This window comes from Branchiostoma floridae, chromosome 15 (assembly GCF_000003815.2).
Source record: "Branchiostoma floridae strain S238N-H82 chromosome 15, Bfl_VNyyK, whole genome shotgun sequence".
In the NCBI taxonomy this organism is placed as follows: domain Eukaryota; kingdom Metazoa; phylum Chordata; class Leptocardii; order Amphioxiformes; family Branchiostomatidae; genus Branchiostoma; species Branchiostoma floridae.
Genome location: NC_049993.1, coordinates 8567067 through 8579103, shown reverse-complemented (window position 1 = coordinate 8579103; position 12037 = coordinate 8567067). Strand labels below are relative to the sequence as shown.

Genomic DNA, 12037 nt, shown 5'->3' with positions numbered 1-12037 from the left:
GACACAGCCAAAGATAGAGAACACAGCCAACAACATCTCCTGTATGTTACAGAATTGGTCTTCATAGAACAAGGCATGAAAGGAAACTGTAGTCCACAGATTGAAACTTCAATAGGTTGAACTTGAAGCATAAGTTTTTTTTGGACAGTAGACAAGGAGTCTAAAAAGATAGCCAATACAGCCAACCTCTCTTGAAATAAAGTTCAACAATCCCACATTGTATAGTATTTCTGGAAGTAGGCCTTGCCATTGGTATTTGTCTCCATAGTATACAAATAGAAGTTAGAAGAAAGCAAATGCATCTTATTGTTTCTTGACATTTGTCAAACACAGCCAACCTCTCTCATACATTTCTGCCTTGTATTTCTAAAAATAGACCTTCCTATTGGTATTGGCTGCCCATCATAAATCTCCCCATCAAATTTCACCTTTGAGGGCCCCCAGAAATGAAATTGTAGGTCAGTGCTCTCTGGAAATTGGAAAACATAGTTGTTGTCAGTTATCTTGTCCTCCCCCACATTTCATTCATAGGGTTTCCCTCATCCATCAGTGAGGTAGAACTCCGTACTGAGAGGTCGATTCCCCGATCTATTTGCAAAGCGTATCAGACTTGCGCAGATGGGGTCCCTTGGCAGGTGCTCAACTTCCGGCCGGGCAGAACTGAAGTTGAGCAAGAAATCTTGGAAGATGAGATTTTATCTGCTGGTTCTAGTGGTCGTGTGTCGTCTCATCTTTGCTCAATGACGTAAAATGCTGCTCATTATTGGCCCGTATAATTTACGCGCCCCCCTTTGCCTTCATGTATGCATCACTGTGCAGCTGTGTCATCATAACAGCTTTGCTGAATATGTGACTGGCAATGGTTTCTTTGCTATGAACCATTCCTGCTCCTAGCTTTTCCTCCATCCCTAGTCTCATCTTAGGTAGATGAAAAAAATGGCCAATTAAGGAAATAATGTGCTGACATATATCTCTATTGTTGGCAACTTTCTCCAACAAATTATACACCCTATTTGGCCACTTTTTTTCAGAAACCCAAGGAACTCGGTAGAATCTACACAATGCCCATATATGTTTGTTGCAGACAAATTTGCCGTTACTCCCCTCCATTCATGGACATGGAGAGCGTTTTGGCATTCATGGCTCATTCTGATGAAGTCACGGGGTTGCTCTTCAGCACCCTGTGGAAATAGGCAGCCATAAACAGTGCTCAACCCTATCCACCCACTCTCCTCATTCCCCATCCTATGACGGGCCCATCTCTCAATCACAGGGAATATCGCCGGGCCCAAAATAGATTGACGGCCGGTTGCTCATGACTGTGAACATTACTTTAAGATGCAAAGCTGGCACCTCAATGGCTCCCCCCGCCCACGCCCTCCATTCATGCTGCCATTTCATTCAATCAGGTTAGACCCAGGAATAGGCAGAGGAGATCCCTTCTTAAGGTATGGGACGAGTCAGTGATCTGTAAATCCTTCAACCGCCCACATGTACAGGGAAGTAGGAATGACAACTTTGGTAGAGGAAGTACCCCAAAATAGAAGCAGAATTCCACCTGATTTGCAGGATGATGTTGTCAGTCAAGAATATTCAAATAGAAGTGGCAGCTTTTTTGTAGAGGAAGTACCCAAAATAGAAGAAACAAATCCATAACTTGTCAAAGGATTTTGCGTTAAGTTTGTGTCAGGCCACGCAGGAATATTCAACGTACCCCATGTTGATTTTAATTCCGTTTTGATGGATGTTGCTATGTTTTGTGTAAGCAATGCTACGTAGGGGTACAAAAAGGTGAAATTTCTACAGTGGCATCAAAGATGTGTTGCAACCTGTTTTGTCAATCCTGAGAGAGAAAGTCATAGTCCCAGTGCACTACACATTAGTGTGTAGAAACAATCAGATTAGCTTCAGAAAATATTTTTGAGTGGTTTCGTGTTCTACCCTTGATAGGATAGCACCAGAGTTAGATGTCTGTTATTCCATCCTCCCCTGCAAAATTGATTGGCAGCACAGTATTAGAAGCCTTTGTAGTGCTTATAGCGGCACAGCCATTTGTCATAGATATAACGTTATATACGGTATTCCCGAAACGGCACCACTACTCCAGGCTAAAACACGGGGGCCTCTGCACACGCCGCTATGAATGAAAGTTCTCTCCTTGTAGGGCATTAGTTGCAGCGCAGCGCTTGCCTTATATGGTCATGTTGCAGTGGCGTACAGTGGTGAGAATGTCAAATGAGGGCCGCTCGCCGGTAGAAGTGCCCAGAAGGGCTCCTAGGGATATTACATGCAGATACTTCTTCGCAAAAGGAGGGCTTGCAGTGGAAAGCGTTAATGTATCGGGATGATGCTGCCAAAGAGTAGGGGTTCCCCATGTTTTGTTGATGACACAGTAGGAAAAAGATATGTCCCACCACCTATATATTCTGTAGACAGGCTGGCTATTAGTATTATTAAACAATCTGATTAAAACTAAGATTTATCATCATCGGTGTAGCTATAAGCTGATTAGAGCACTAGATTTTGCATCATTCGTTATAGCTTATACATTTTCACCACAAAAAAAAATGTTAGGAAAGGGAGGCATAGGTTCAGAATGGTGGATTACATTCATATCGTTCGGCTACACCTTGTGAACTTTGCTCAGCAGTAATAATTCTTGGATAGTGCTGAACATAATAGGAAATAAGCCGCAGGCTTGTATGGTCGTCAACAGGATAGACATTTAGCTCTGTCAACAGCGCATGATGTAACTCCACACTTCCTGTGGATGGTTTACTGTATAGTGTGTTGTTGACAATGTCCTTTTATAAAACCAGGAGAAGACAAATTTGGCTTGCCAATGTTTTGTCCATGGTGGCTGTAACTGATGCAGAGTCAATACATTGGCCAAAGATAAATACTGGGTGCAGGCCATGGGGGCACTCTTTTGAGGACCAAAATGAAATATACATAGTTTTATGAAAACTGTAATATGAAACCTTAGTAGCCCTTACTTAGGAGTCTCATGTCATGGAAAGTTTTACATTTCATAATCATATTTTCAAAATGTAGTGAATTTTTTTTCCACGTCACCTCAACTTCCAGTTATTGATCGAGTGAAGCATTTCTTGGTGTGTTGGCTGTGAATTCCAGCTGTGTTAGGCTGTAGGAGAAAGGATTTGTGTTGGATGTGTTGTGTTAACGTTCTGACATTGATTGATAATGAATACAACTTTTGAAACACAAATGTGATGATAACACTTGCATCTCCTGTGTTTTGATGTTGGTTGGCTGTGTTCGCTTGTCAGACTCAGAGAATTCCAGCTATGTTAGGCCGCACAAGGAAGGACTGTAGTGGATTTGTGTTGTGTTGACGTTTTGACATTGATGATGATGAATACAACTTTTGAAACACAAATGTGACGATAACACTCCCATCTCTCGTGTTTCCCCCCAGCTGAGGTCAGCGCGGCTCACATGGACGAGGAGAATCGTGCCACGAGAGGGAAGGTCGAGCAGCTGCAGCTCCTGATGCAGCAGACCCGGCTCCGACGCAAGGCCCGCCGCGAGCAGCGCACGCCCTACTGGACCAGCGGGCGGAAATCCTCACGGTCAGACAGCACGGGCAGCAGTAGTAGCGACTCCGGCGCGTCCGTAGACATGGACATTGAGAGCTCCGTGGCGGCGTCCGATAGCAACGGCTACCCCAAGATCAACCCGGAATACGTCTTCGCTTGAACGGATAGCATCAAACTGTTTGACGTTTTCTTGACTGGCTTGACCGAGTTGGTTGTTGCAACCCTACTTGCCTGACAACTCAAGTTGATGCCATTGGGTGTTGCTTGCCTGCAATTCAAACTTGAACTGTTGACCTTTGGGTCAAGGGTCACTTGGTGAGTGTGGTTAAAGGGCTGTGGCATTGTGGTTACTGAGCAAGTCCCTTTGCACTGCACTAGGTGGGTGATAAACCACTAACAGATAAAGCAGTATGTGACCTCTAGTCTTGGGGTGGATCGAAAATATGGACCAATTGACTTTTGTGTGGTATGATGACGTTTTAGTCAGAGATGGGGTGTAAGCTAGCTTGAGGTTTACATTTAGTGAGATGAATGGTAGTGCAGCGGTCTTAGCCCCCTTGTACTAGTGCTTGTTGTAGAAGTTGTGAGTATAATAGGCGATGCATTCTGACACCGATAACCAGAATCGTTGCTTGACATTTGCAATGTTCCCAGTCCCTTGTGGCTAACTCAGCCCACTGTGGCTACCAATGAAACGACTTAAACCCTGGCCCCCGCGCTAGGTTGTTACCACGGATACAAATAACAAGAAAATACACCATCATGGACGACATGCAAATGTAAATACTTACCCAGAATCCACTGTGCGTCTTGCACAACTTGTCACTTTTGCTGGCTACCTCTAATGTGTGCTGTAATTAGCCCTGCAGATCAGAAACAAACTGTCTGTTAGGTAAATCTTGAATTAACCTGGTTTGTATAAATTTAAGTCCTGGTACTTTTCTGTTCTGTGACTCATATATAAGACTTAACATTTTTTTGTATGTCACTTTGTTTATGCTTTTTCTTTTTGCATACATTGGTGTGCTGTAATGTTAATACACAGTGATCATCACATTTTGTTATTTATCAGGAATACATGTCATGCTGCATTTATACAGAATCCTCTCAAATCATGTCTTCATCTTGACTGTTGTACTTACTTGTACAAATACCTCCACTGCCTCCTTTTGAAAATACCTCCACTCGAGAGAGAAATGAAATAAAAGACTTGTGATTCAGACTCCTGGTACAGTAGATGTTTTAGAGACTTGTATGACGACTCATAACCTACTCTTGGGAAAGGTTAGAACATCCATATACGGACTGAATGTAGTAGAAACTGCACTTCTAGCAAACTCTAGGACTGGCATATTGTTGTTGGAGGGGTGGCACTCTAAGCTTTGTCTTCGGATGGTAACTTCAGATCCAGCCATTGAAATATTGCTATTTATTCAGGAAAGGCACAATCAACAACTACCAGAAATAGAAAAAAATATTGCTAATTGCAATGGGCTTATAGTGCCAGGACCATGGTTTTCCCTCCCCCTTCAATATGCCACATGGTACATAGTCATAGACTGGAGAGAACTCTCGCTAACATACTCTTGCACGCACACAGTATGTCTGTCATGGGCACCTGCTTCAAAGCCGTACAGGTTGAGGCATTAAACAGTGTTATTCTGTCGGTAGCGACCAGCGATGCAGCAGTTGTGAATGGCCAAAATGTCAAAGGTGTGCCCCTCCCCGAGTAAAGGGTGGACAACCTTTCGAAACCTGAAGGGTTTTCCCTTGCTTTTTTCCTGTGAGCTTGTTATGTGGGCAATGCTGATATCACAAGTTATCCCAGTGACGCAAGTTCTCTGGCTGAGCTTGTATTAGCCGAATGCCCCTAAGCTGTAATAATGCATCTGCTATCTTGCTGGTCGCACCAAACAATAGTTGTAAATGATACCAAGATGGAACTACAATCCAATGTACATATCACACAACTCCCAACTGTAAATGGTACATACCCTTCTTAGGTAGGTTGGAATTCATTTAAAGTACAAACTGCTGCCTGGATTAGTATTCTACAGACTGTGTAACCGAAGACTGGAATCTTGTTGGTCCAAACCCAACAAACGGTTTCGCTATTGAAACAGAACGTCAGAATGTATGACAGTTTAATCTATGTCAAGATAATGACAATAGCAATTGTATTGATAGAATGTATGTGTTAGAATAGCCAGAAGGATGGATACTCCTGTACATGTGTTATACATAGTAATGTATTATATATAAACAATTTACATATGTGTGTAAACTGCATGCTAGCCAGGTATTGAGTAGGGAGAAACCAAGTATTTTTTTGGTGAGATTTTTCCGTGTATTTGCACATTGTATGATATGCAATTTCATGTGTGATAATCACGGAAGGTACTTCAGTGACAGTACTACACTACAGTTCAGCTGACTTCTCTCTCGCTCTCTGTATGTTTTGGTGTCATAATGATCTTTTATTTGCTGTGTTTTCACGCTGGATGGTGTAATGTCGCAATTTCATGCCAGTTGTGGAATACGTGTCCCGGAGAGGACGCCCCAACGTTCAATAAAAATTCCAACAGAATGGTTGAAATCATGAACATAAACTTGTCGTGGTGTTGTTTTTTGTTCTTACCGTAGTAGTGAAATATGGTAAGGGTTAGGGATATCATTTCTCTCGAGACTCACAGAAATTATTGGAATACTAGTATATGATATTTGAATCCACAACTAGAAAGGCAACAAACCTTAATAAAAAGAACACACCAGACTTAACATGAGCAAAGAAGGTAGCTGAAAAGATTACAGGTTTCAGTAATGCCTGCAAATCAAATCTCTTGATACTGTACGGTCATCATCATCAGTCCCATAGCTTTTTAGTCAGCCATTGTGTACGGTAAACAAAAATAGATGTACTATGTATATAAGTATATATACATTATAGTACGTAAGGTTGTTAACCCATGTTGAACCCAGGTGTGTGAAGCCCGGAAGCGAGGGTGGGGAGGTGTGTCTGTGTGGGTGAAGTTACCATGTACTGGTATCTCCCAAATGCCTGCCAGCTATTTAAGGTTTCCAATGCCATATGAAGTACATTTCCTGCCATTGTGGCAAGAATTCACCAAGAATTTAAGGCTGGAAAATCCAAGCTCATGAGGATATTCCAATTTAACTGGAGGGGAGCATTTCATAGCCAAGAGCCAATTACAATTGGGGTTCCAACACTGCAGCAGCTCCGGTAGTAAATTGACAGCAACTAGGCTAAGCATGTTTGTCTACGAAAGAAAAGTTCCCAAACCAGAGTCCTCCTAAACTTTTAAAGAGGAATACGAAGATATAAGTTTATATATATAGTATATCCAGTGTCTATGTAAAGTTGTTAACCGATGTTCATCCCAGGTGTGTGAAGCCCGGAAGCGAGGGTGGGGAGGTGTGTCTGTGTGGGTGAAGTTTCATGTACTGGTATCTCCCAAATGCCTGCCAGCTACTTAAGGTTTCCAATACCAAATGAAGTACATTTCCTGTCATTGTGACATGGCTATATACATAATATCTAAAGGTGACCCCAAGAATTTACCAAGAATTTAAGGCTGGAAAATCCAAGTTCATGGGGATATTCCATTCTAACTGGAGGGGAGCATTTCATAGCCTAGGGCCATCCGATTACTATCAGGGCTCCAACATTGATTTTCTTAAGGGAAGCAAGTGCAGGAGCTCAGGTAGAAATCGGAGGGCAACAATTGGTAGGTATTTTAGTCTACAAAACATTCCCAAACCAATCGTTTGAAGAGGAATACGAAGAATATAAGTTTATATATGTATAGTATACCTAGTATCTATGTAAGGCTGTTCACCCCAGGTGTTAGAAGCCCGGAAGTGAGGGTGGGGAGGTGTGTCTGTGTGGGTGAAGTTACCATGTACTGGTACTGGTATCCCCCGAATGCCTGCCAGCTATTTAAGGTTTCCAATACCAAATGAAGTACAATATATATATATATTTCCTGTCATTGTGATACGACTATATACATAATATGTAAAGGTGACCCCAAGAATTTAAGGCTGGAAAATCCAAGTTCATGGGGATATTCCATTCCAACTGGAGGGGAGCATTTCATAGCCTAGAGCCATCCGATTACTATCAGGGCTCCAACATTGATTTTCTTAAGGGAAGCAAGTGCAGGAGCTCCGGTAGAAATCGGAGGGCAACAACTGGTAGGCATTTTAGTCTACAAAATATTCCCAAACCAAACGTTTGAAGAGGAATATGAAGAATATAAGTTTATGTATGTATATTGTATAGTATACCTAGCATCTATGTAAGGTTGTTCATCCCAGGTGTTAGAAGCCCGGAAGCGAGGGTTGGGTGGTGTGTCTGTGTGGGTGAAGTTACCATGTACTGGTATCTCCCAAATGCCTTCCAGCTATTTAAGGTTTCCAGTACCAAATGAAGTACATTTCCTGCCATTGTGATATGGCCATATACATAATATGTAAAGGTGACCCCAAGAATTCAACAAGAATCCTTGGCTGGAAAATCCAAGCTCATGGGGATATTCCATTCCAACTGGAGGGGAGCATTTCCTCGCCTAGGGCCATCCAATTACTATGGGGGCTCCAACATTGATTTTTATCAGGGGAGGAAGTGTAGGAGCTCCAGTAGGCAAAATGGACAGCAGGCAATGCATTTTAGTCTACAGAAGAAATAGCCTGGTATCCAGCCGTAATATAGCTCCCTAGTCTCTTCTACTTGTATTTGCGGAGAGGATAGAAGAGACTCGGGAGCTATAATATGACTGGATACCAGGCTACAAAAGATTAGTTCCCTAACCTATGTCCCCCCCCCCACTTTTGAAGAGGAATATGCCATTAATCTTGCAGACTAGGTAGAGTTTGAAACTCTCAGTTAAGAACAACTCAAGCAGCATTAGAAAGTAATGACCTGGGCCTTGGGTGCATTTGTAGAAAAAAATAAAATGATACCGGTAGCAGTACGGAATTACAATTAAATGGACAAATGCATTTTGCCAGGTTCACCAGTTTCTCACCCACACATAAAAGTAACACAAAGACTCCACAACTCTATCCAGCTCTTTATAAAACCACAAACATACTTCAAATACCTTAAACTTAAAGTTGTGGAACAACAATGATTTGAATAATTATCACGGCTATGTAGGTGTTGCCAAGATACCGGATGCCCTTCCGACAGACACACCCGTGGTGGTCGTTCACGCGGAACTAAAACTCCACAGACAAGGTGCTGAATCAAGGTGTACATAAATCAAGCCTGGTCTGCATATATGTTCAGCATTTTACAATAAATAGTAGCCCTATCCAAGCATACAGGTGAACCGGAACCAAAAATGTAACGTTTACATTGCATTGGCAACAGTGGAGCTCACAATGGACAAAAAAAAAGAGGCTTCAAGATTAAAATTATGATTCTGGTACATGTGTATTGTATACAATGTACTACTATGCAGTTTAATTAACTTTCAAAGAACCTTGGTCATTAGGTATTAAACAGGATAGTACTTTGGTTCATAACTAAGTATAACTATTTCAGCTATCAATAGCAGAATGGAATATATTTTATTCCAAAAAAAGCATTATTATGGCAGGGGTGTCTTCAAACAGCAGTTGAGTCACATATGAACAGTTTAGGTGTGACAGGTTATTGGGTATGATTAAACCAACCACCTCTGCATGCCCACAGAGCTTATGTTGCAAGCCATAATTTGGTTATACAATGTGCAAGTAGTTGACTAAAATCAAAGTTGACTGGTACAGTTTACAGAGTTACCATTACAGGATTAAGGTGGTCAAAAAGAATTTTTCTTGTATAATGGAACATGTTGCCACAAAGTACTGTAGAGACACTTGACATGCACCTATGTGACAGGTCGTTTAGAGTAATATAGCTAGCTGCTGCTATTCTGTGTCCCTGCAAAGCTGGTGTGTTATGTCAAAGGCCAGTTATACCGGCTCTTCAAGCAAAGATTGGTGGGGAAGACTGTGACCACAGAGTACAGACAGAAACAGGTCATTTGATAAAAAAGTCACTATCTCCCCTGCAATACTCTGTTTGGAGAGTACATTATACCAGACATATAGATAGATTCAGATTCCTAGCTTTGGAAGTCTGACAACCAGTGCTGTCTCCAGCTTAATTTTTTTTCTGTCCCGCTCATTGTTTGGTAGCCCATGTCATTGATTCTCCAGGTTAAATATGTCATTTTAAGCCTCTAAAAGTACATTTTCAACAGTTTCCCGTAATTTTTTTGGAGGGATGGGGTAGAACTATTTTCTGTCCAAAGAACCAAATTTCTGTCCTGGAATGGAAGGAAGGGTCCTGGAGACTCTCCAAGCATATTAGGTTAGGCTGAGCTGGCTGTTTTTTTTAACGTTTTTTTTTTGTCGTCTTTATCAGGCTTTCTATTTTGTATTGTTTCTTGAAGTTCGAATACAAGATACAATACAAAACAGAAAGCCTGATCAAAACGATCTTGGAGAGTTGAGACAGCCCCGCTGACAACCGAGTAAAAGCTTGGAGCGGCCCTAATGAGAGTGAGTGGCTGTAATCTTATTTTACCTGGAGATGGCTCGGCTGGCTCTCTGTAGGACAATACCAATGCGGAAGTCCTGATGAAACAGAGAACCTCTAGGCAAATCAACCCCAGCAAGGGACAATCCATTATAACTCCACCAGGGATCACGTCAAAGGGACAAACCAATAACATTGTCTGCATGGTCGGACAAGTGCATTGTAGGATTGCCTTGGGCAAGTGAATGTGCTAATCAGACAAGCGCATGTTTTCCTTTACTTATCGGCCAGTCTGATTTTTTCCATGGGCACGATTGACACGTAGTGACAACTAAACATTGATACATGCTTTGAAGTGCTCTTCTATACTGAAAAATAACAGGATTTCCTTGCTGCAAGTAACATTGCATAGAAATATGCCATTTAAGATTTCAGGCCAGCAAAAAGTAGATTTTTGGGCATTTTTTTAAAACACTGTCAACACTGATCTATCATGACAAAAAACTGGCAATCTTTGCTGCAAACTGGGAGCTTGAAAAATGTTCCAATTTTTCCTTACTGCATGAAGATCATACTATCTATAAATTTTCAGCTTGTCTCCAATTCTTCGGAAACAATCTGGAAACACTCATTGCTGGCTCACCTGCTCGATAATCCTAGTTCTGAATTTTGAACTGTTCCCTTCTTGTTCCTGTTCCTCCAGCTGACTTCCCATAATCTCAGCTTTCCTTCTTAATTGGCTTCAGGAAACCATGCTTCCACTCAAAAACAGTATTTGTTCCTCTGATGATGACTTCTTCACGTTTCTTTTCAAATCATCGCATTTTGGAGAACACTGTGGTCATAGTGGCAGGTGTATTCAACTCAAGGTCTCATTGATGAGTTTCTTCTTCCCATAGACTTCTATGTTATAATTTGTGGTTTAAATGGGCGCGTTTATAATGAAGCTACGTGAAATTTCAGCAGATTTTTCATTCTATGTCGAGCACATTTACCCTATATCGTGGGAAAAAATTGCCAACGTAAACTATACATAGGAACTTTTTTTGATAGCAATTACAAACTACGATTAGTCAATCCCCACAAAAGGCACTTTTTCGCTGCTAGTGTACAACCGCACCACTCAGAACCCACGACTGTGTACCTCCGACCTAGCGCGCGGCTGCAAAACTTTACCTGCTAATTTCTTCAGTTACAAATAAGCTTTCACTAATCTAACTTTTGAGATCAGTTCCGCTGGCTAAAAGGGAATTTCTCACTGCTAAAAACATGCGTCCGTGCAGCCGTTCATTTTTGGCTCGGATCTCTTTTAGGGTACCCACTCGCGGAGTAATACATCAATGAGACCTCAAGCAAAAATTATAGCCTGGGCCAGGGTACCATGCTCCGTTTCTGTTGTAACCACTGGCTCAATCTTTTTGCTTGCTAACGCTTGCATCATAGTCTGTGTAAGGAGGTTCCTTGGTCTGTGTAACACAAACTCTGCTGTCCGGGGCTGTAACGGCCACTTCTATAGGAGGCCGGCAGATGTTGCTGCTAAAAGCGAGATTAAATCAGGCTAACGACATCATTACTAAGCAAAAATATTCAGCCAGCAGTTACAACGGAGGATAGTAGCCAGGCTAAGAAAATAAGGCAACTTTACTTACTCAGACATCAGATTTGTTTTTACTCTCACAGAAAAGAAAATCATGTTCCTCTCAAAAACAGTATTTGTTGTTCATGATGATGACATCCTCACATTTCTTTTCAAATAGTGGCATTTTGGAGAACAGTGTGGTCATAGTGGCAGGTGTATTTAACCCAAGCAAAGAAAATCATAGTCTGGGTACCAGCCTCCATTGTAACTAATGGCTCAATCTTTTTGCTTGCTAAAGACATATAAGTCTGTGTAACACAAACTCTGCTGTCTGGGGCTGTAACGGCCCCT

The 12037-nt window shown here is 41.8% G+C and overlaps 1 protein-coding gene across 1 annotated transcript in view; it reads left to right on the top strand.

Annotated features, from left to right (window-relative positions):
- LOC118431420 (midnolin-like) overlaps positions 1-6169 on the top strand; it is a gene marked incomplete in the record, with an annotated part of 18488 nt that extends 12319 nt beyond the window's left edge. The window contains 1 exon segment of the mRNA XM_035842640.1: positions 3440-6169. Within this exon segment, the coding sequence (XP_035698533.1) occupies positions 3440-3720 (281 nt within the window).
- Positions 6170-12037: the final 5868 nt, after the last annotated feature.